Genomic DNA, 20949 nt, shown 5'->3' with positions numbered 1-20949 from the left:
ACCACCGGGCGCCGCGGGCTCCGCCGCCGACTGGGCCGCCAGGCGCATGCGCGACAACGCGCGGGCGTCTGAGGTCACCAGTTAGAGGACATGGCGAAGGGCGCTGGACTGCGCATGCGCCGTAGTCGCACTCATCCGAGAGCGGAGCCGCCAGGTCCGTACGCGTATGGCTTTGCGCATGCGCCGTTCGAACACGGTGCGGCTGTGCGTGTGCGCCGTGAGCTAAGCCACGTGGTGCACGTGTGCGGAGTTGAACGGAGGGGAGGCGGGAGCGCGTCGGGGCTGGGGGGCTGCCGGGTCTGGCACTTGCGTTAGTGTGCTGCCTGTCTGCCGGGCGGCAGGTCCTCCGAGCTGTGCTTCTTCTCGAGCACAGCGTTCGCCTGGGGCGGAGCGCGGTCCGAGGGCGGGTCCATGGGATGGCTGTGCACCAGTGGTTGGTGTGCTCTGCACGGCTGGTGGGAGCAGCTGATCTGTACGGAGCAGTAGCTGGCTGTAGATGCTAGTAATGGGCTCTCTGCACTGTCGTGTGTTTGTAGCCTTCACTTTGTTTCCCCACATGGTTTGCAGTGGTCTTTCAGCATACAAGCTCCAGAGCTGATTCCAAAGCTCCTTTTGTGAGTCTAACACCTATATGAATCCTTAAAGCTTCAAAAGCGTGTTTGGTCGCAGCTGAGAGTACTCTTCATAAAATCATAGAATGGCCTGGGTTGAAAAGGACCACAGTGATCATCTAGTGTCAACCACCCTGCTGTGTGCAGGGTCGCCAACCACCAGACCAGGCTGCCCAGAGCCACATCCAGCCTGGCCTTGAATGCCTCCAGGAATGGGGCACCCACAACCTCCTTGGGCAACCTGTTCCAGTGCATCACCATCCTCTGTGTGAAAAACTCCCTCCTAATATCTAACCTAAATGTTTCCTGTCTCAGTTTAAAACTATTCCCCCTTGTTCTATCACTATCCACTCTCGTAAACAATTGCTCCCCTCCTGTTTATACACTCCCTTCTAGTATTGGAAGGTCACAGTGGAAGGTCTCCCTGGAGCCTTCTCCAAGCTAAACAAGCCCAGTTTATGTGATTCTTGTGTCATTCTTCTCTTTGAAATAAAAATGATTTTGTCTACTAAACATGAGATTTTAGTATAGTGGCTGTCTTTTAAATACATGTCAACTTCTGCTATTCTTTCATGAAATGCTTCAGTACCAAGGCTTTGGAGAAATTTCCAGTATATCAACACTGTTTTCCTACAGCAGACGTTAAAAAAATACCAAAGTGGTACGTGTGCATTGAGTAATCAGGTCTTACTAAGGTCAGAAACTTTCTACCTCGCAAATACTCATAAAGTTGGGTAAATATTCCAGAATTTGCTTCATAATACAAAGTGTGCATATACCTCTTGTGAAATTGCTCCATGGAATTGGTTGGCTAGGAGCTGCAGAATCAAAAGTAAGATTCACTGGAGTAGAATGTGGTAAACAGGTAATTGCTGAGTTAATGTGTGTGAGGACAGAAGTAAAACACTTCAAAAAACCCACTACATTAAGAGACTTGTGATAGAAGAAGATAAATTGGCAAGAAAAAGGCATTTTAAGTTATCAGTGGATGTTGGACAAAATAGTATTAATAACAGACTGAAAAGCAAAACAATGCCATGTGTGTCATATTGATATGTGTTAGTTGTGATAGTGCCCTAGTTACATAAAGGAAATGACTCAACGTGAGCATTTAAAATTTTTATGTTCTTTATAGATATTATAAATCTGTATATTTAAAATATTTTTAATGTATAAGGATACATTCCTGTTCTTGTCAGCTGTTAGCCAGCAGTTGAGCAGGACACTGGCACTGTTCATGCCTATTTCTATTGCACTATATTTTGAAGGCTCACCACACTTGTCTGTATCACACTAGCAGAAATTGCATTTATTATTATTTAACATCATTAAATTACTTTCTTGATCTTGCGTCCAAAGATTAGGTGCATGTCACACATGGGTTAAGTTCACAGTTTTACAGTTCTATGCGCATGAATGAGTTATGGGGCACAGAAGAGCAATGGAGTTCTGATATTTTGTTCTATCAGGAGTTCCCAGTGTAAAATTTGATTGTATCAGATAGATATATTAACAACACCTTGGACATTTATTGTTTCACCTTGTTTTCCCTTCTTGTGTATTCATTTTGGAAAAGATAGTAACAGATCTGATTAAAACAAAAACAAGACTGAGGTATCAGTGATATGACTGAGGAAAAAAAATGAGCTGGAGGGAAAAAAAAAATCCAACTTCTTCCACTTTCTGGGTACAGCTGTTCTTCTTGTTACTCCTGGGTTACTGTGTTTTTATATCACTTCTACTTGCACTGTAGAATGACAGAATCATAGAATGGTTTGGGTTGAAAAGGGCACTTAAGATCATCTAGTTCCAATCCCTGCTATAAGGCAGGGACACCTCCCTGTAGACCAGGTTGCTTGGAGCCCTATCCAGCCTGGCCTTGAATGCTTCAAGGGAGGGGGCATCCACAACCTCTCTGGGGAACCTGTTCCAGTGTCTCATCACTCTCACACTAAAGAATTTCTTCCTGATATCTAATGTATATTTACTCTCTTCCAGTTTAAAGCCATTACCCCTCATGCTGTCACTACATGCCCTTGTAAAAAGTTCATCCCCAACTTTCCTGTAGGCCCCTTCAGGTACTGGAAGACCGGTGTAAGGTCTCCCTGTAGCCTTCTGTTCTTCAAGCAGAAGAGCTCCAGCTCTCTCAGCCTGTCCCCAAGTAGAGGTGTTCCAGCCCTCTGATCATCTTTGTGGCCTTCCTCTGGACCCACTTAAACAGCCCAATGTCCTCCTTGTGCTGGGCCCCAGAGCTGGGCACAGTACTCCAGGTTGGTTCTCATGAAAGCAGAGTAGAGATACAGAATCTGCTCCTTCTTTCTGCTGGTCACAGTTCTCTTGATCCAACCCAGGATACAATTGGCCTTCTGGGCTGCAGGCACACATTGCTAACTCATGTTGAGTCTTCTATCAACTGACATCCCCAAGTCCTCCTCAGGGCTGCTCTCGAGCCATTTTTTGCCCAACCTGTATGTGCTTGGGATTGCCCCGACCAACGGTTAGTGCAGGACCTTGCGTTTGTGTTCTGTACTGTGTCTCCTGCTTCTTTGACCAATTTCAAATTATTGAATCTAGACAAGTAAGTGCTATAACTGACTGTCATCAAATCTATAAAGCTTTGCATCATATCAGTTTCAGGTATAGTGATTACTATTTGGCCATATAATTTGTCAGAATTTACAAATCTAAAAATAGTTAAATGCAAAACCTTCCCAGATTCCTTTTAATTTATGTTAATATGTTACAGGATGTTAATGTTATCCTTGAGCCAAGTTGGCAATTACTTTATGTTCTTAATGAGAGTTGTTGAACCAATGAGGGCACAGATAATCTTACTATACCATCTAGACCTCATGTTACAGTTGATGAGATTTTAGAGAAGTCATGTGTAATACTTTCCTGTGGGTTGAGTCTGCTTGTGTTACAGTTGTACAAGGTCAGACCTTAATTTATCAAGCAACTGCGTATTTAATTTTAGAAATATCACAGGACACATTAGCTTGCAGGTCTCTATTCCTGGCTGTTCAAAATGCAGGCCCCAGACTAACAGTGGCAAGATAATGGGTTGAAAAGGTGAGGCTATACGTTGTGCTCGCCAATTAGACTAACGGTGAAATCGTTTAAAACTGTAATATTTAATAGACTGAGTCCAAGTTTAGACTGCTGTTATTTTATTGCTGTGAATAACCTCTTTGCATGCCTAAGGGCCTTCTATTTCTAGAGAGAAAAGCTAAGTTTGTCTGGTTTATTTTAAGGATAAGAAATGAGAATAACATGAACACACGTTATTAACTTTATGTGTTTAAAAATGATAAGCGCTTATCTGTGTGTTTAAAAATGATAAGTTCTTGATATGCTTCTTCCAGGGAAACTCAGAACTCATTATTTGCAGATTGTTCAGGTGTTTTGGAGTAAAAACAATGACTTTAAGACGGCAAAACTTTTTAATTGTTTTTTTGTACGCAAAACAATTGTAAGTAATCCCTTTTTTCAGGTAGAAATAGAAAAAAAATATCAGAAGGGTATCAGATTACTCCAAATGTTATTTAAGTAAAATATTCAATATAAAGCAACTAAAATGTAGAGTAGGCATTTGTAATTGTTTCTTGTGATCTAATGCCGGGTTCTAGTCACTGCCATAGTTGACTGCTGAGCTTTTTAGCCTTTTCACTGCTGCATTGCATAAGAGGGACATTGCTGCTGCTGCTCGGCGTGCTGGCTATGCTCTTATACTCCTGTGTGATCCCAGTGGAACAACCACACTTCTCTCGGACCTCGTCACTTTAGCACAGCGTATTACCAGCAGTGATATAGCAAATCAGGCTCTCAAGGCATGTATAGACCTCTAGCTATGCGTCCAGCACTTGTGCTGTGGTGAGCCATTTACATTCTACTTATTCTGCCATGTCAGTCAGTTGCTACCTTACTAAATTTATCATTTTACAATATACTATTAATTTTTGTGTGATAATTTGAAAATGGCACACACAACAATTTTAAAACATTGCTTACTTAACACCTTCCTGGCTAAGTCTGTGTTGAAGCAGAGCTCTGGGTTGCCTGTGGCATTATCAGTTCTAGGGATTACAACAAAGCAGGGGATAGCTGGCAAAACGGGCATGAGAGTTGTATGACCAGAAAAGAGCCACACATTTAGGTGATGACTAATTTCTTCCCCTAATTGTCTGGAGATAAGGTGGAGGTAGAAAAGCAGTATATATATATTTAAAATAAAATAATTTTCTTGCTGTCCTGCATTTGACTATCCTACAAGCTGGTCTGTGCTCTTAATCCCTCTTGGAATAAATGAAATTGGATGGTATGATCAACTTGCAGGATTAAACCATTTGTGAACATTTGTGAACAATAGAAGCAAAACTCAATAAGATGTTGTGAAATTAAAATAAATTGATGGAAACAATTTTATTATTTAAAACAAAAACAAAAACAACGATCTTAAGTAGTGTACAGTCCTAACCAGTATATTTTTGTGTGTATTTCAAAACAGCATATGAGTATGATTTACCATTAAAAATGATGGATGAAAGTGAAGATGTGGTTGAAGATCTGCTCACTGAGTATGCGATACGGCTTAGCATTCAAGAATCAAATGCAGCCAAACCACGAATGTCCAGCTTTAGTGACAGGTACTGTAAATTCAGAGGTTGTGCCATAATTTTAGTGTTTTGAGATACTGACATTTAGTACTTGATACTGTCCTTAAAGCAATTGGTTTGGCTGTTACGTGTTTTGCTCAGTGAAACACTGCCTGAAAGAATAAACAAAACTGAAATTTGTTAGAGAACTTCTCTGTGCTCACTCAATATTCCCCTGTGCGCTCGGGTATGTAGGTGTACAAGAGAAATGCAAACGAGAAAACCAAAAGATCCTACAGAAGTGTTCAGCAAGAGTTCAGATGTGACATTAAGTTAGACTGATTGAGTCCTTTGATTAGTAAATGCGGGATTCACCTGAACTGTGTGGGATGATGGAAATCATCTCCCTGGCATCACTTGGGACTCTGTGCTGGAGGCAAAGCTGAGATCTAGAGCAGGCTTCTGCTCTGCTTTGGAGCAACCCATCTTCTGGAGTTGCAGAGAGGCTAAGGGAGACGGGACTCACTTGGCTAAAGTAATACTTCCCAGAGCTTTTTAGGCCATTCTTATGAAAAGGTACACATGAAACAAAAATGAATTTTTTCTTAGCAGAGAGGTTCTTTGGCAGTAATCCCATAAATACATATATTGTAGGTTGATTTATCTTGGGACTGAAAGGGATATCGTAGAATCATAGAATGGCCTGGGTTGAAAAGGACCACAATGATCATCCAGTTTCCAACCCCCCCTGCCTATGTGCAGGGTCGCAAACCACCAGATTAGGCTGCACAGAGTCACATCCAGCCTGGTCTTGAATGCCTGCAGGGGTGGGGCATCCACAGCCTCCTTGGGCAACCTGTTCCAGTGTGTCACCACCTGAGATGTAGAACTGTAAGTCTGGGAGCACTGTCAGCCTTAATTTCCTGTGGGATCTCATGAGAATTTGACTCTTGATCACTGGCATTTGCGTGAATCTTCCTTTTCACTTGGCTGCTCCTCTTTTTTTTTCTTTTTAATCTAATCTAGTTTTTAAGATAGTCAATGTACTAGCAAAAAGCAGCATTTAACTTCTGTTTTATGGAGGTTTGAATAATACTGTTAAATAAAACCGACAGTTGTTTTTCAGGGAGCACTACAGAATTGACATAATCAAACTCATTCATTAACAAATACTGACATTCTGATGCCATCATGTTTTCATCCGCTGCATAAAGTTTCTGAGTCTGAGGGGCTCATTTCTGTACTGTGTGGCAAATACGCCTTTTAAGTCCACACGAGAATTCTTTACCAAATTAAGAGCTTTGTCAGAGCAGTTCACAGCTCCTCCTGGAAACTGCCACACCAGGAGAGGATAGGGGAAGTGACACAAGGCTGCTCAAGAAGCCAGTCAGGACCTGCACCTCCCTTGAGAACTTTGGCTACTCTGAAGGTCCTTGGTACAGGTGTAACTTAAAAGATCACAAGGCTAAAGGGAACTATAGATGATATATTCAAAGGAAAGTTGGCTCAGATGAGAAGCTCATGGAAAATATTGAATAAATAATGTTTTGTATTTACTACATGTTTGTATTTTCTATTTTCTGTTCTCTTTTGGGTAGTTTTGTGCCACCTAGTGAAGAAAATAGGAAAATTGTAACAGCCATAAAGGAAGGTAAAACCCCTTCTGTCCCTTTGTGAAACTGAGCTCTCCTCATAATATTTTTCAATTGCTGCATCTCATTTATGTATTGGGTTTCTTAAGGTCAGATATTTGGACTCCAAGACCTTGTGAAATGGAAATATGCTTTGGATGAAGCTGATGAAAGAGGGTGGTTTCCTCTGCATGAGGCTGCAGCTCAACCAATTCAGCAAATACTGGAAATTATTTTAGATGGTGAGTAAATGAGGATGTCTCATGGGACAGAGGAACTAGCAAAGAAATACAGAACAAAAAGCCAGAGATGGACAACAACAGGCTAGAACTGATTACTAAAGAAGCATGAAGAAATCCTCTATGAAGCATCTTAACAGATGTCATTTACATCTCAGGCAAAATTTATTTTTGGGATGTTACTTCAATTTACACTAGCAAAGAGCTTGAAGTCTTATTTAATGCTTTGTTCAGAATCGTACAGAATTAACAGAGCTAAAATGAATATTCAGTATTCAGTCTGGAAGTACAAGTTAGATTAAGATAAATGTAATTACAAGCAATTTTCATAAAGATTAAAGACTTAAAGCATTTAAGGACTGCTGGTTTACACGTGTGCATTAACAGCATTGTGCTTTAATTTAGTTTTATGTTTCCTCACTTTCTTACTTCTAGCGTCGTATAAAACAATGTGGGAATACAAAACATCTGATGGAGAAACACCGCTAACTTTGGCAGCCAAAGCTGGCTTTGTGGAAAACGTCCGAGCGTTGCTGGAAAAAGGTGTATGGCCCAACACCACAAATGACAAAGGCGAGACTCCGCTCCTGATTGGTAACTGCCTCCTTTCCCTGTGCTGCAGCCCATCCGCTCCGCTAAACTGGCACATCTGTCTCATCAGACTTGAAAGCTAACTCTGACAAGGGGAATTTAGCTCCACTTCTGTGAATCCTTATCACTGTGTGTAATTCTTACTCACTCCGATACTCTGTTGGGCTGTTTTGCTGGCTGTTGGTAGATGAAGTGAAACGTACCCAGAGTTCACTTCAGCGTTAATTTTACTTAAGTCATTCCTGAGATGCATTTAAAGATAATCCTGAGAATGTGACCTTTGTTCTGTTTGAGACATCTTCTCTGTGTCTTCAAATGCGGTCAGGCCATTAGCAAGCTGTCCATCTTAAGGTTTAACTCAGGTACGAGAATAAGCCGTTACTTTAGCTTGAATGTACTTTCTGTGGAGGTCTGGAGGTTACTGAGGATTTTTATATTTTTTGGATGGTTTCTTCAAGAGTAGAAAGGCATTTTCGATTTCAAAATCTCCCATCTCATCTCCCTTCCTTCTTGCATTGAAAGCAAGCTTCTACTGCATTCCTAAATAACACCTCAATCTCAAGAAAGCTGATTTCTTTGGAACATTTTATGCTATTGGTAGACTTAAATGAACATCGCTATACGTGGGTAGCTTAGCAAATATCAGCTTCTAGTTGCTGTTGAAAGCCAAATATCTCCATTCTTCTGAAGAGAATAAATCTCTGAAGTTAATACAATTCTTATATATACAGCAGAGTACCATTATACTGCATAATAAACTGCAATATATACTACAATTGCCAGTATTAAAATCTTAAGTTCTATGAATTTTTGTTAACTCGATAAGTAACATTTTAAGGCTCTGAGGTTTCTCTAAAGTTTTTCTTTGGGGTGTCTTGCTTTCTGTCGTTTCAGCTCTTTTCAGTAAATTTAAGTCTATAACTTTTAAGCTATTTTCCATTTTTGTTTTAATGAAATTTGGAAAGAATAACTAGAGCAGATGTAAAAAGAATTCCCCTTATATTTATTTTCCTAAATATTTCTCTATACTAACTCCTGAAAATGAGGCTTGCCAGATGTGAACTGTTTATGTGATGCTTTTTGTGTTTTTGTGCCACTTAAAGCTGAGAACGTGGACGTAGATATTGCTGTGCATCACACATTTTAGCCTTAGTAAAACAGAGAATCAGATGTTTAACACTTAATAGATGATGTTGAGAGCTGAAAATCACCTAGCTTCCCTTTTTAATTCTAAAATTCTGAATTGAAGGGCTCTTCAGTGTAAAGATAAATGCTGAAAAAAAATCTAGTGTGATAATTTCTACTTCCCACTGTGTTCAGGAATGCTTCTCTTCAAAGGAAATGTAAGTAATTATGAAGGCTTTTGCTTCATAAAAACCTTCTTACATGTTTAAAAGGGCATTCACTGAAGTTAAATTTGCTAACACTGACCTTTTTCACCTGCCTTGCCAGTCAGAGAAGAGATCTGCTATTCCAAAAGATAGTTCAGATGTGAGATTAGACTCCTATCTGGATTACTGTTTTATATGTGAATAATTTGCAGGTGTAGTTATATATGGAAATTTCAAACTTAGAACGTCAGAAGGTCAGAATATGGGATGGCAGATGTCAATGTTGTTTTGGCTGACAACAGCCACTGAGTACATGCTAGGATTAAAGTTACCAGATGACTAAATCACAACTGAGATTTTCAGTGGACGTTGTAATGTTGGCATCAATTTTACAAGTAAGGACTATTGTACTTCATTGTTTTTATTGTTGCATTTCCTTACAATTGATCCAATGCTGCTTTTGTCTTCCATATTCCTAACTGATATTTTTTACAGATTAAGATGGTTTAGGCAAAGAATCTGATAAGGACTGCTTCTTATACACAAAACAGTATATGAGAGGCATGACCTGTGACTACGAGCTTGAATTTCCCATGCAGCTCACATCATCATTTATTTACCATTGAATTGGACCCTCAGATTCCTAGGACTGGAGGTCTTTTGAATTTCCTCATATCATACAAAAGAAAAAAATTCTCTAAACTTACTAGATATCTTTAAATTTCAAGACAACATACTTGAAAATATAATTGTATTTTTTTTTCCTTTTTTTAATATCTTCATTCAAGCTGTAAGAAGTGGCTCTTTTGAAATGGTATCTACTCTGATTAAACACAACTGCAGGATCCACCAGCCATGTGTAAAACGTTGGTCTGCAATGCATGAAGCTGCAAAACAGGGACGCAAAGATATTGTTTCTCTTCTTCTGAAGAACGGTGGAAATGTGAACCTTAAGGATGGATATGGAGTAACACCATTAGGTGTTGCTGCTGAATATGGTCACTGTGATGTGCTGGAGCATCTCATTCATAAAGGTATGTAGCCAGGTAAAAAAGAATTGAGCCTCTGCTCTGGCATGCATCCTGCCTGGTTGCTGGGGTGTTTTAGAGTGGTAATGGAAAAGGAGAGAAGCAATGGAAGCAATGAATGATTAGATTTGGTTTCTTGAAAAGAAAGGAAGCATATGTGAGCATTCCTACACTTCCATAATCAGTGTCAAAGGAATGATAGAGTTGATACCAATCAGTTTCAATCAAGGAGGGACCTATAGCTACTGTCCTATTTTGCCTTCTTCTATTTGCTCCTGTCCCATTTTGTTCATCCGTTTCATTCCTTTCTACAGTGTACAGAATTATATTGGTACTAATTGATGCAATTAAATATTTATTTAAATAGGCCAGAATTTTGAAAATCCTCGGTTATAAGCCTTACGGCCTAAGCAGACCCCACTCAAGTGAGTGTTTTCATACATCTGGACTTGTATCTATACAAGATTTCTTTTTGCCTTTAAAGGCTAAATTTGTCACAAGAAACATTTCTTGTTTACGTAAAGTTTTAATAGAAATACATTTAAAAATATGAGGGAGAGTATTCTGGACTTGTTTTTATGTTGATCTGCAAATCAATTTGGATGTAATTCTAAAATCTCTATCCTTCTTCAAGGTGGTGATGTCCAGGCCTTAGCAGATGATGGTTCATCAATACTATTTGAAGCGGCAGGAGGAGGAAATCCAGACTGCATAGCACTTCTTCTGGAATATGGAGGAAGTGGCAATGTGCCCAATAAGGCAGGACTACTTCCCATACATAAGGCAGCTTATGAGGGGCATTACCTGTGAGTGTGAGTTTGAACTTCACATTTTCTTTAAGATATAGTATGGCTTAGGGTCACACTGAAGAACACTGTTAAACATGAAAATGTAGAGACCACCTATATTTCATAAATGGCTATGTTGCATCAACTTGAATCAACTTCTAAGAGCTACTTTAGCAGAAACAAAAGAAAATGTAAAATATACTGCTTTGGAGCTAAGTGAAAAGCACTGAAACATCTTAAAGGCAATTTGATACTTCCCGAACAGGTGATTCTGTGTTAGGATTTTCCTGTGTGAAGAGTGTATTTGGTAAATTAACGTATAGCTGTGTGATGGTCATTTTCTTCATGCAGAGGAGTGATGCCTTATTAATTGTCTTCACTGTTTTTTAGGGTCCTGAAGTATCTCATTCCAGTCACATCCCAAACTGCAATCCAGAAAAGTGGGATAAGCCCTGTTCACTCAGCTGCAGATGGCCAAAATTCGCAGTGTCTAGAGCTCCTTATTGAAAGTGATTTTGATGTCAATACTGTCTTGGATGATCACATTTCAAATAGCTATGATGATGAAAGGAAAACTGCACTCTATTTTGCTGTTTCTAACAATGACATTCTTTGCACTGAAATATTACTGAAAGCTGGTGCAAATCCAAACAAGGATCCTTTAAACTGTCTTCTTGTGGCAGTGAGAGGTGGTAACCATGAAATAGTAAGGCTGCTTCTATCTTATGGAGCAAATGTCAATTGTTACTTTATGATGGTTAATGATACGCATTTTCCCAGTGCCATCCAGTATGCCTTGAATGATGAGGTGATGCTAAGGCTGTTACTGAATCATGGATATAATGTGGAGTTGTGTTTTGATTGTATGCATCAAGATGTCTTCGGAAATTCTTTTGTGTGGTCAACTCCAGAGGAAGAGATTCTCCCAGGGTGGACTTCTTCTGTAATAAGGGATAATCCAGTAAATACATACCTTCCTTCTTTTCACTGTCTTCTTTCCATTAGCCAGCTTAAAAAATTCCATATTATTGTGCAGAATTAAGCATATACTCGGAAAATCCTTTTAAAACAACCTAAAAAACTAAAACAGCTATTTTTCATTTTTTATTCTGAGATAGGGAAAATTATTTCTGTAGAGTGATTTAGTTTGATGCCTGTACATTAGACATTTAGTAAGGAAGATTTGAGAAACTGCAAATCAGGATATTGTTATTTCAGTTCCTGTCCAAACAAAGACTAGATCACAAAGACTAAGCATGGAAGCAAATGTAATTTACATAGGCATCCATTTATAGCTGTTGAAGCTCATTCCTAATACTTTGTTTTAATTACCTTTTGTAATTGCTTTACAATGTGTTATTTTGGCATTCCACTGCGCATATTTTGAAATTATTCTTTGATATGTTTTCTCTTTCAGTTCTGTGACTTTATCGCTGTTCCGTGGTTGAAACACTTAGCAGGAAAAGTTGTTCGTATTTTTATAGATTACATGGATTATGTTCCACTATGCACAAAAATTAAGTTTGTTCTAGAAACACAGAAGGAATGGACAGAGATACGTCAGATATTGGGTAAATATCTAACTTCCAATTAATTATGTTATGTTTTATTATAGGAGACTTTAATTGCTTTTATCAGGTCATATTAGTTTAAAATGCAATAGCAATACAAGTGTGCACTACCTTAAGAGCCAGGTTGTATCTGTCATCCATTTCTCAGATAGAGACAGATCGTCTCGGTGTTGCCACTGGTCATAGTTAATTGGACTGGAATATGGTAAGTGTGAATGAACCTGGTATGCACCTTACCAGTCTCCTAAGGAATGTCAGTGTTGTGTGGGAAGCCTCTTCAATTGTGCAAGACCATTGGGGTACTTCTCATACTCCACATGAAGCATTACAATGCCAATCATTGCACAGCTATGAAACACATTTTTTATGGAGGAATATTGCTGATACTTCATCTTCTTTTCCTCCCTTGATCGGCCAGGTCTATTAGTCATTTAAGGATTATCATCAGAGCATGTTTCAGATGCTATTATGTTCAAGATGAGAGATGTTGACAATGAGTGTACCATCACAGTGTACCATCGTTTCCTGATTTACAAGATATACATTTAGAGTTGCCATTTAGTAATTAATACTTCTATGTATGCTTTCTCTTTTGAAGCTCTACAACCTAGTTTAGATATTTTACAGCGAGTGGCACCAGAAATAGGTTTCATCCACCTTACCTTTAAAAAGTTGAGAAATAGAGGAAAAGCTCTTTTTACAGGAACTAATTTTATTTGACTGTTGCTTTCAGTTTTTTAATATAATTTTGTTCAACATTTTCAACAGTTAATCAGCATTAAATTTTAATCTGGTATTTAATTTTTTTTTTTGATGTTTTATACTGGCATGCAGAGGAAGTTTTTTTATTTAGTTTTAATGTCATAGGCACATCAAAATAATTTCTTTGTCTTAACTATAACAGGTATGTTGAAAATTGTTGAAGTGTTCAGGAAAGCTAAGTCAAACCAAAATCTTCCAGTGATGTAAAGTCTGGTAAGAAGTTTTGGTTTAGATCCAAGCATGGTTCGGTCTGGTCCCAGTGCCTTATTTCTGCTCTGTTGAGCAGAAATGGGAGTGCCAGGTCATTTGCACAGCTGGTTTTAACCTGCAATTATTTTTCAATATACATATAGAGAAAGGAGAGATCATTTATCAGTTACCACTGATTACATTAAATAATGTCCAGCTTTGGTGACATAGCACATGTGCATATTTCTAAAAAGGAGGAATATAGTGTTAGGAGAAATCCAAAATAAGTTTGATTAGTATCAACAGCATGTAACATCACATATTCAGAAGTGGCAAAATTATGCCCCAAGGTAGATTTTGATATTAATTTTATTAGGGCAATCAATCATTGTTAATGACATTGTTTTTTTGCACTATTTATCTCTCACTATTATTTTTAGACAATCCTCGCCCATTGAAACATCTGTGTCGCCTGAAGATACGTAAACTCATGGGGTTGTGGAGACTGCAGAAATTGTCATCCATGAAGAAGTTTCCACTTCCACCAGTTCTCAAGAACTACATTCTATATAAAGAATATGATCTGTATGGAAAAGAGATACATTTAGAATAGTTTTTAATAATAACTCTGCACTATTTGTAATTTCTTTTCTATTTTTTACTGTCTGAAGATTTGCTTGATGATTCTATGGTTCTATGTTTTATATATGTTCACAACATTCTGCTATGTATTGTAATTAGTTCTTTTATGGGCACAATTTTTTTTTCAAACCTAGTATGTTTTAACACAAGATTGTACTATTCAAATCTAGGCTAAAATCACAGTAAGGACACTATAATAATTATGTAGAAAAGAATCACTCTAAATGGGAATGTAGATGAATAAAAGACAAAAGATTTTCCTGGTAGCATTCCCAATGAGGATGATAAATGCACGCTTTTCTTAGCTTGTGGCATGAGTTTATCTAGAAAAGAGAAGAAATGCCTAATTTAACTTGATAAGGAAAACTAACCCTCTAAATGCAGTTCTCTGACATGTAACTGGCAGGAAATACAGCACATTTTGTATCTGGAAAATCATTATTCTATTATAAAATTCTCCAAACACTTCAAAGAGTCTTTTTAGCTATTTTTACTAATCAGTGTTCCCAGGTACATCTACTTGTCAGTACAGTGTGTCAGCGTGGAAAGTTTTAATGCCCAGCAAAGATTTAGGGACGTCAGGCTTCTTTAAAAAAAGAGTAGATTTTTACTGGCAAACCAAGCAAGAAATCAAGTAGCTTTTCCCCTTTGTTGAGAAATGGTGCAATATCATAATTTAGTCATGATTCCTGCAGAGATTTGTCAGTTCATTTCTCAACCAGACTAAACAAGACCCTTAGTCACATACTGTGATATACTTGGCAGCATGTTTCTGTGCATGCCCGGAATAAAACACATCTCATTAAATAGCCTTTATATAATTCCACTAAAAGTGGATTGCACTTATCCTTTTGCCACACACACACACACACACACACACACACACACACAAATGCATCCTTCTGCTGAAGCATCCTTCTGCCCCGTTCCTTAGGCTGGCATTCCATGTTCTCCAGAGTGTGTGTGCTTGGCATATATACCTCAGTAAGAATTGTGAATTCCACTTCCAAAAGCAGATGTATCAGTCATTTGTGGGTCTGTCCTTTCTCACAATATATTTACAGGATAAAATGAAAGAAGTGAAGATTATTGGTAAAGGACACAAAGAGTGTTTTAAAAGAAGGCTTAGTTGTTACTTCTGCTCTCACTAGAGCTAATACTCATCTGAGTTTCCAAGACACATCCTCTGTTGCTTTGCCAGACATTTTTACTAGGACAAAGAGAAAGAATTTAGTGATTTGTACGAAATCTCTAGGTATCTGGCAGACAGACTGGGTCACTGCTAGCAGAATGTCCCAGGTGATGGATGGCTCCACACATGGCCTGAGGCCGAGTGCGCAATGAAACCAACGTGGCTGTCCGCAGGCAAGGCTCCCCAGGCCAACTCATCTTAGGCACACCAATCTATGAGCTGGTTTCACTGTGTGGGGATTTCTAAACAGAAATATGGGCTTAATAATAGTGGTAAATAGTGGTAGTTTCTGTGAATCCAGTGACCACAACATGCGGATCTGAACAGTCACATATTTGATACTGTACACTGCAACCAATGAAGGAAACATGATCAAATAGGCTTTAGATAGGAGGCTTAAAACCCCTTCTGTGGCTAGAGCCAAATTCCATTAGTAATTCTAGTTCATAGACCAAGGTTTATATTTAGGGCTCTATACACGCCTCAGGCAACAGTTACATCGCCTCTGGCATCAAAGCATTCAGATCTAGGGCAAAGTATTGCCTGAAATGTTTAAAATATCATGGACTGCTCCCTAAAATATCATTAGGTAAGTTAAAAGGCCTTATTGTGCTTATCTTTTTAACAGTGCATCTGGGCCATTTTTGTTATTTGTCATCCTGTTGCCACAATACTGTGGCATAATCCTGTGTTAAAGTTTTTCTTTTCCTCAACATTCAAGATGCTAATTTATCAAAGACTTCCCCCTCCCCTCAGCCCTTAAAGGAGATATAACATTATAGCAAAGCATCTGGAATGCCTCCAAGGCTCTTGTGGTCTGAATGGAGAAGCAAGGGGCAGAACTGTGTTTTAAATGGAATATGAGAAGAGATATATGGATACAGAAAGGAAACTATTTAGTTTGTGCCATGCTTTTGGCAAGTTAGGAATTGAACACAAGCCTTTTGATTCCCATGTTTTAGATCGAGATCATTGAATATGTTTGTGGGGTTGAATATGTGCTAGTGAGAGCAGGAAATGTATGAAGAGAAGTGAGGGCAGCAGCCCCAGGTGAGAGAAGAGATTGCTAAGAAAAAACAACTTCTTTTTCTCTCTATTTGGATACTGATTGAACCTTTGTAATGCTGGATTTTCATTTTCTCAGCTATTTGGGTGTGTCTCATTGGGTGTTCCATCCCAATCCAATTTCTACCAAATTCTACCCGATGGGTGACACTGGCTAGACGTAAATAAATGTCCTGGCTTTGATTCAGGCATGCTCTGGGGAGAGACTCTGATCAGTTAGGGGGTAATGCTTGAAAGCAGTGATATCATTTGGTCTCTGTTTCTCTTAAAATCTGACAGAAACAGCTGCACCAGGCTGCTCAGATCTCTGAGGAGCCAGGCATTCAACTGTGGTTACATCAGCCTTTCCAGCACCAGTGAGATGGATTTTGTAGCTGTGCTTTCATAGCTTGGTGTAAGACCAAACCACAACCATGAGTTATAGGACCAGCTATTCCTTATAGAGCCCATAATGTTGTTTGTGCCTTCTGTAGAATTTTCATGCACTGGCTACCATCTAATCTTGGATGCTGGCAGAGCAGATTCTTGCTCTGGGTATCAAGTGGGGGACAGTTTTACTGTTTCTCTGCAGGTGTCAGTGTTCTGTCTTGGGCTCTTCATGCCTGAGCTGCCTTTTCTCAGATCATTTCTGATAGCATGTGAGCCATGCATGGAGAAACTGTCACAATGTAGTGCTCTTCTGTGTCTACCTTTGGTTAGGTAAAGGGATTTTCCTAACATTTATTTGAGGTAGAAAAAGCCTTCTAAAATAGCCAACCATTTAGCTATGGTTTGCATGGGAGAAAAGTACCGTAAACTCATGAGCACTTATCTCTGTAGTAGAACGGGTCTCACCGCCTTAGGTTTTTCCAGAACTCCCTTTAATATGAGCCTGGTCATCAGTTTCTTTACCTCTGTCTTCTTCTGTGTAGCCAGCTTTACCTCTCTGCTGTTCTCGGCCACAACTATTGTCTGCCTGTTGAGTCAGTCCATTTAAAGCCTTCTTCCCACCTTCTTACTTTTGTTATTCATATGAACCTTAGCTCTGATAGGTCTTTGCTCAAGAAGTTGATATTAAGAAAAGTAATACCAGCCAAAGTAAATTTCAGCCTTAATGGCTCTATTCTGTCTTGTTCTCTGCCTTCCTTTCCACTGGAAATCATTTGCTTAGGATGCAGGAATTAAAATTGGAATGTTGTCATCCAAGTTTTCTACTCTTCAGAGTCTTTTTTTGCACCTAGAGATAATGATCTTGATTAAAAAACACACCCTCTGTCTCCAAATGCTCAGAACCGTCTTCAAATAAATCCATTCTAATCCTTTACCAGTACAAACGCTGAACAGATCAGAAAGAAGTAAACTGCACCAAATTACTGTTTAAATATTTAAAGGTATATATTGCAATGGGAAACATTTTCTCTCTGAAGTGTTCCCTTAAGTGTCACTCACATCAGCAAAAGAAGTACTTAGATTAGGAGGAATATTCCCTTGGTAACTTACGTTTTGTGATTTTCCTGAAAAGATGGAAAAATGCATTTTTAGTATGTTTTAGCATGTTAGTAGCTAAAAGGCTGATATGTAGTGTAGCTCTGGTGACATGTACAAAGTATTTAATTTCATTTTCAAAGTTCACATTTTCATTAGAAATCTCTACAGTTGATCAAGTCTTAATGCAAAGCCAATGACTTCTCAGTGACACTGCATATTGTGTGCATGGTAGATACAGTGCCCAGAACTCCTATCGTCATTAATATGGCCTATTTAAAAATAGACATAAATAAAGAGAATTAAAATGAGAATTTACTTCCTACTGTTGCTTGTATTTCATTCCTTATTATTTACATCATTTGTTTATGCTGCTAACACTGTTAAAAATACTCTGACATAAAAATAAGGAAATGCTAATTATAGAAGTACATGTGTTGCTCCTTGAGTGTAAAGAAATAGAGGTGTTTTGTTTTTTTCATCTGAAAGGCAAATGGTAGGTTTGGCTAAGCTACACGGGAGAACTGGGCCTTTGGCATTCCACAAAGATTAAATCCATGCACTTTCTATAATTACTTAAAATGTAATAGCTGCATACTCTCTCTGGACATATGACTTATGGTATATTTACAATTGCTGTAAGTATTGTGAGGCTTACATTGACAGATGTTATATATTTTATCATGCTTTTGGGGGAAGAATAACCTGACTACAGCTGCCTAAATAGTGTCCCATGGAAATTAAAAACTGCTTTATATGTTCATGTGCACCTCTGCTCCTTTCTCTGCAGTACAGCGCCCTCTACTTCCTGCCCCAAACCACTGAGCAGTATTGCCTTGTAATTCTACACAGCCAGAATGTCTGTACATCAGTAGTGAGTGAAATGATTTCTATATATAGCTTGTAAATCTGTTGGCAATGTTTGTAAAGCACACCAAGATTCTTTGGAAAGATAGGAGCAGCTATATGAAAGCAAGAGCATTACGATCATCACTGTGTAAAAAGCAATTTCTCTTTTTGGGGTGGCTGAAACTGGCATTGGGGGAATGGACACTCTTTAGAGATGCGGAGAAGAGCTTACACTGAGCAAAACCGTGGCAAGAATAGTTTGTGCTGACAGAGATAAGCAGGTTCATCACGCCTTTTCCTTTTTTTTTAATCAAAGGCTGGGGAATTTGTTAGTCTGAAAATGTTTTTATTTGCACCCAGATGAATTTTTTTCCCTGATGCTTTCCAGCAGTCAGATTCACCTCTTGAGTCCCCTTCCAAGATACATTCTTGCATGTTTCTTATCATCAGCACTATCAGAACCTATTCATTTATTTTCTGTGACATGTATTTCTATGACTGTTCTGTCTTCTGGATAAGCACAAGGCAACCCAACACTCCTGCCATCAAAATACATTAGATTAGGGGTTGCCCTGTGGCTTGGTGGTATGTGATGTTCTCCAGACTTCTGGTTGCCTTCCCAGCAGCTGATATTTCCACCTGCTGTTTTCAAAACGAATCTGAGCAGCAAGGCAGTCCACGTGCACACATTTTTGAGTGAAAGCTGATCATTGTTTGTGATGGGTCTGAGTTGTTAAGATACAATCAGGACCTGGAATCTGCCCTCCTATTGGCCTTAGGGTGTGCTGCCAGGGGTCAGCAGGAAAAATCTGTCACTGAATTAGGTTGTGGAGCCTGACTCCTGAGCAAACGTTGCTTTTGGTTCACAGACATCTTTGAATTCATCCCACATTTATTCTTTTCCCCAGCAGAGCTAAAGGGAAAGGTCTTTTTCTCTACATAGACTCCCTGTTTACAACAACACCAGTAGAGATGATGGACATCTGAATAATTTGGCATAGAGAAGATCAGCTGAAAAATTGTTCTTTTAAATACCTTCAAGTGCATACTTTATCCCATTTGCAATGCACTGTTAAATGTAGGTGATGACACATCCTTTTCAATAACAGTACGGTGTGCACACTTTTCAAAAGTAACACTGGTCTCTCAATAGAAAGGACTACAGCTTGTCCCATCAGTCTGCCAGTCTGGCAGTCCTGCTTGGATGCCAGGTGGCTGACCCTTTGTCTTTTCTGGCCATTTGACTCTGCATTCTACCTGGGCCTGTAGAAGCAGTGTACGGAAATTGAGATAGATAACTCTATATACATATATATAGGGGGAGGATGGAGAAAGGAATGTGAGGCAGGAGAGGGGGGTGGGAATAGGTGAGGGAAGGAGAGGCCAGGGAAAGGAGGCATGGAAGGCCAGAGCAGTGAGGAGATTGGGAATGGAGCCTGGGGGCCTGGAGGAGGGCTGTACGCCGGGGAAGGCACTAGGTAAGGAATAGGGGTGCAAAGGAGGTGGGGAAAGGCAAGAATGCACAATGGGAGGGAGCAGGAAAGCCCAGACGTGCTGTGACTGCATTGTTTTTAACGTGCTCTATGGCAATTGGACCCACTCCTGCAGCGTGGGCTGGCGTTTTGATACAAGCCAACGCATCTGTCTGACAGGCTGTCCTCAGGAGCTGTGACTGAAATAGCCAGTGTCCTGGGGACAGGCCACGTCCCACGCCTGAGGACAAGGTTGTACAACACTCACTGTGCTTTCCTATCTTTTGCCCTGTGCTCACCAGACTAGAAGTGAAGTTTAAGCTGTGGATTTTGCCTTGGTTGAGAATGCATACTGCCTGTCTGATGTTGCTCTCTTCCTTTTAACAGCTGGGCCAACAAGTTATGGAAACTTGTGAAAAGCAGAACAATTCCAAAGCCATTGCTTGAAATACAAAGATCACTAAAAAAGTAATGCCTCCTATTTATTTCGACAGAAACTACAACAGATACAGAGAGTACAATAATACTCTTTGACAGAGAAAACTCTCAGCTACAAAACTATTTTGCAATGTAGTCACCACCAGTAGCTTATGCATTTACTCCAGCAATGAGCAGAAGCCTGTATGCTGTTCTCATAAAAATCTGCACCAGCAAAGGTTACCTACTGTTTCACAGCAGTTGTGGTGGCGTCATTACTAGAAAAATGTTATCCACACTGTTTGTCTTCCATCGGCCTGAGAAGATGAAAGTCAGGAGGTGCCAAATCTAGACCATAAGATACGACAGCCCAGCCAAGATTAGCAATGTGCTCCACAGTCTTCAGATCACTATGGGGCCTGTCTTGTGATGCAAGAGAAAGGTTTTCTTCTCTGGCCTGAGTCTGGAAGTTTGAGCCGCAATGTAGCAGTCAGAGTTGATGGTTTCCTGGT

The 20949-nt window shown here is 39.5% G+C and overlaps 2 protein-coding genes across 5 annotated transcripts in view; one reads left to right on the top strand and one right to left on the bottom strand.

Annotated features, from left to right (window-relative positions):
• The window catches only part of NDUFA5 (NADH:ubiquinone oxidoreductase subunit A5), a 5223-nt gene extending 5175 nt beyond the window's left edge, over window positions 1–48 (bottom strand). Inside the window, exon 1 of the mRNA XM_010706527.3 lies at window positions 3–48. Within this exon, the coding sequence (XP_010704829.1) occupies window positions 3–48 (46 nt within the window). The remainder of the gene's footprint in view (window positions 1–2) is intronic.
• Window positions 49–3578: 3530 nt separating this feature from the next.
• Window positions 3579–18426, top strand: ASB15 (ankyrin repeat and SOCS box containing 15). 4 transcript variants are annotated; one of them, XM_010706314.1, is made up of 11 exons: window positions 3579–3683; window positions 5119–5257; window positions 6805–6857; window positions 6948–7079; window positions 7512–7670; window positions 9787–10032; window positions 10661–10832; window positions 11205–11775; window positions 12232–12385; window positions 13290–13360; window positions 13777–13864. In XM_010706314.1, the coding sequence occupies exons 2-10, from the start codon at window positions 5145–5147 to the stop codon at window positions 13352–13354; spliced, it is 1665 nt and encodes a 554-aa protein (XP_010704616.1). In that variant the 5' UTR covers window positions 3579–3683; window positions 5119–5144; the 3' UTR covers window positions 13355–13360; window positions 13777–13864. The 4 variants fall into 4 exon arrangements, with proteins under 4 accessions (XP_010704616.1, XP_010704624.1, XP_003202009.2 ...); XM_010706322.3 differs by lacking the exon at window positions 13290–13360 and having other exon boundaries at window positions 11205–11520; window positions 13777–18426; XM_003201961.4 differs by lacking the exon at window positions 13290–13360 and having other exon boundaries at window positions 13777–18424.
• Window positions 18427–20949: the final 2523 nt, after the last annotated feature.

The sequence above is a fragment of the Meleagris gallopavo genome, chromosome 1 (genome assembly GCF_000146605.3).
Source record: "Meleagris gallopavo isolate NT-WF06-2002-E0010 breed Aviagen turkey brand Nicholas breeding stock chromosome 1, Turkey_5.1, whole genome shotgun sequence".
Lineage (NCBI taxonomy): Eukaryota > Metazoa > Chordata > Aves > Galliformes > Phasianidae > Meleagris > Meleagris gallopavo.
This window is presented reverse-complemented; position numbering and strand designations above follow the sequence as displayed.

Coding starts and splice junctions, on each gene's coding strand:
- ASB15 (XM_003201961.4), top strand. CDS start 5,145: ATGATGGATGAAAGTGAAGATGTGGTTGAAGATCTGCTCACTGAGTAT. Junction 5,258..6,804: donor ATGTCCAGCTTTAGTGACAG/GTACTGTAAATT, acceptor TCTTTTGGGTAG/TTTTGTGCCACCTAGTGAAG. Junction 6,858..6,947: donor TGTAACAGCCATAAAGGAAG/GTAAAACCCCTT, acceptor GGGTTTCTTAAG/GTCAGATATTTGGACTCCAA.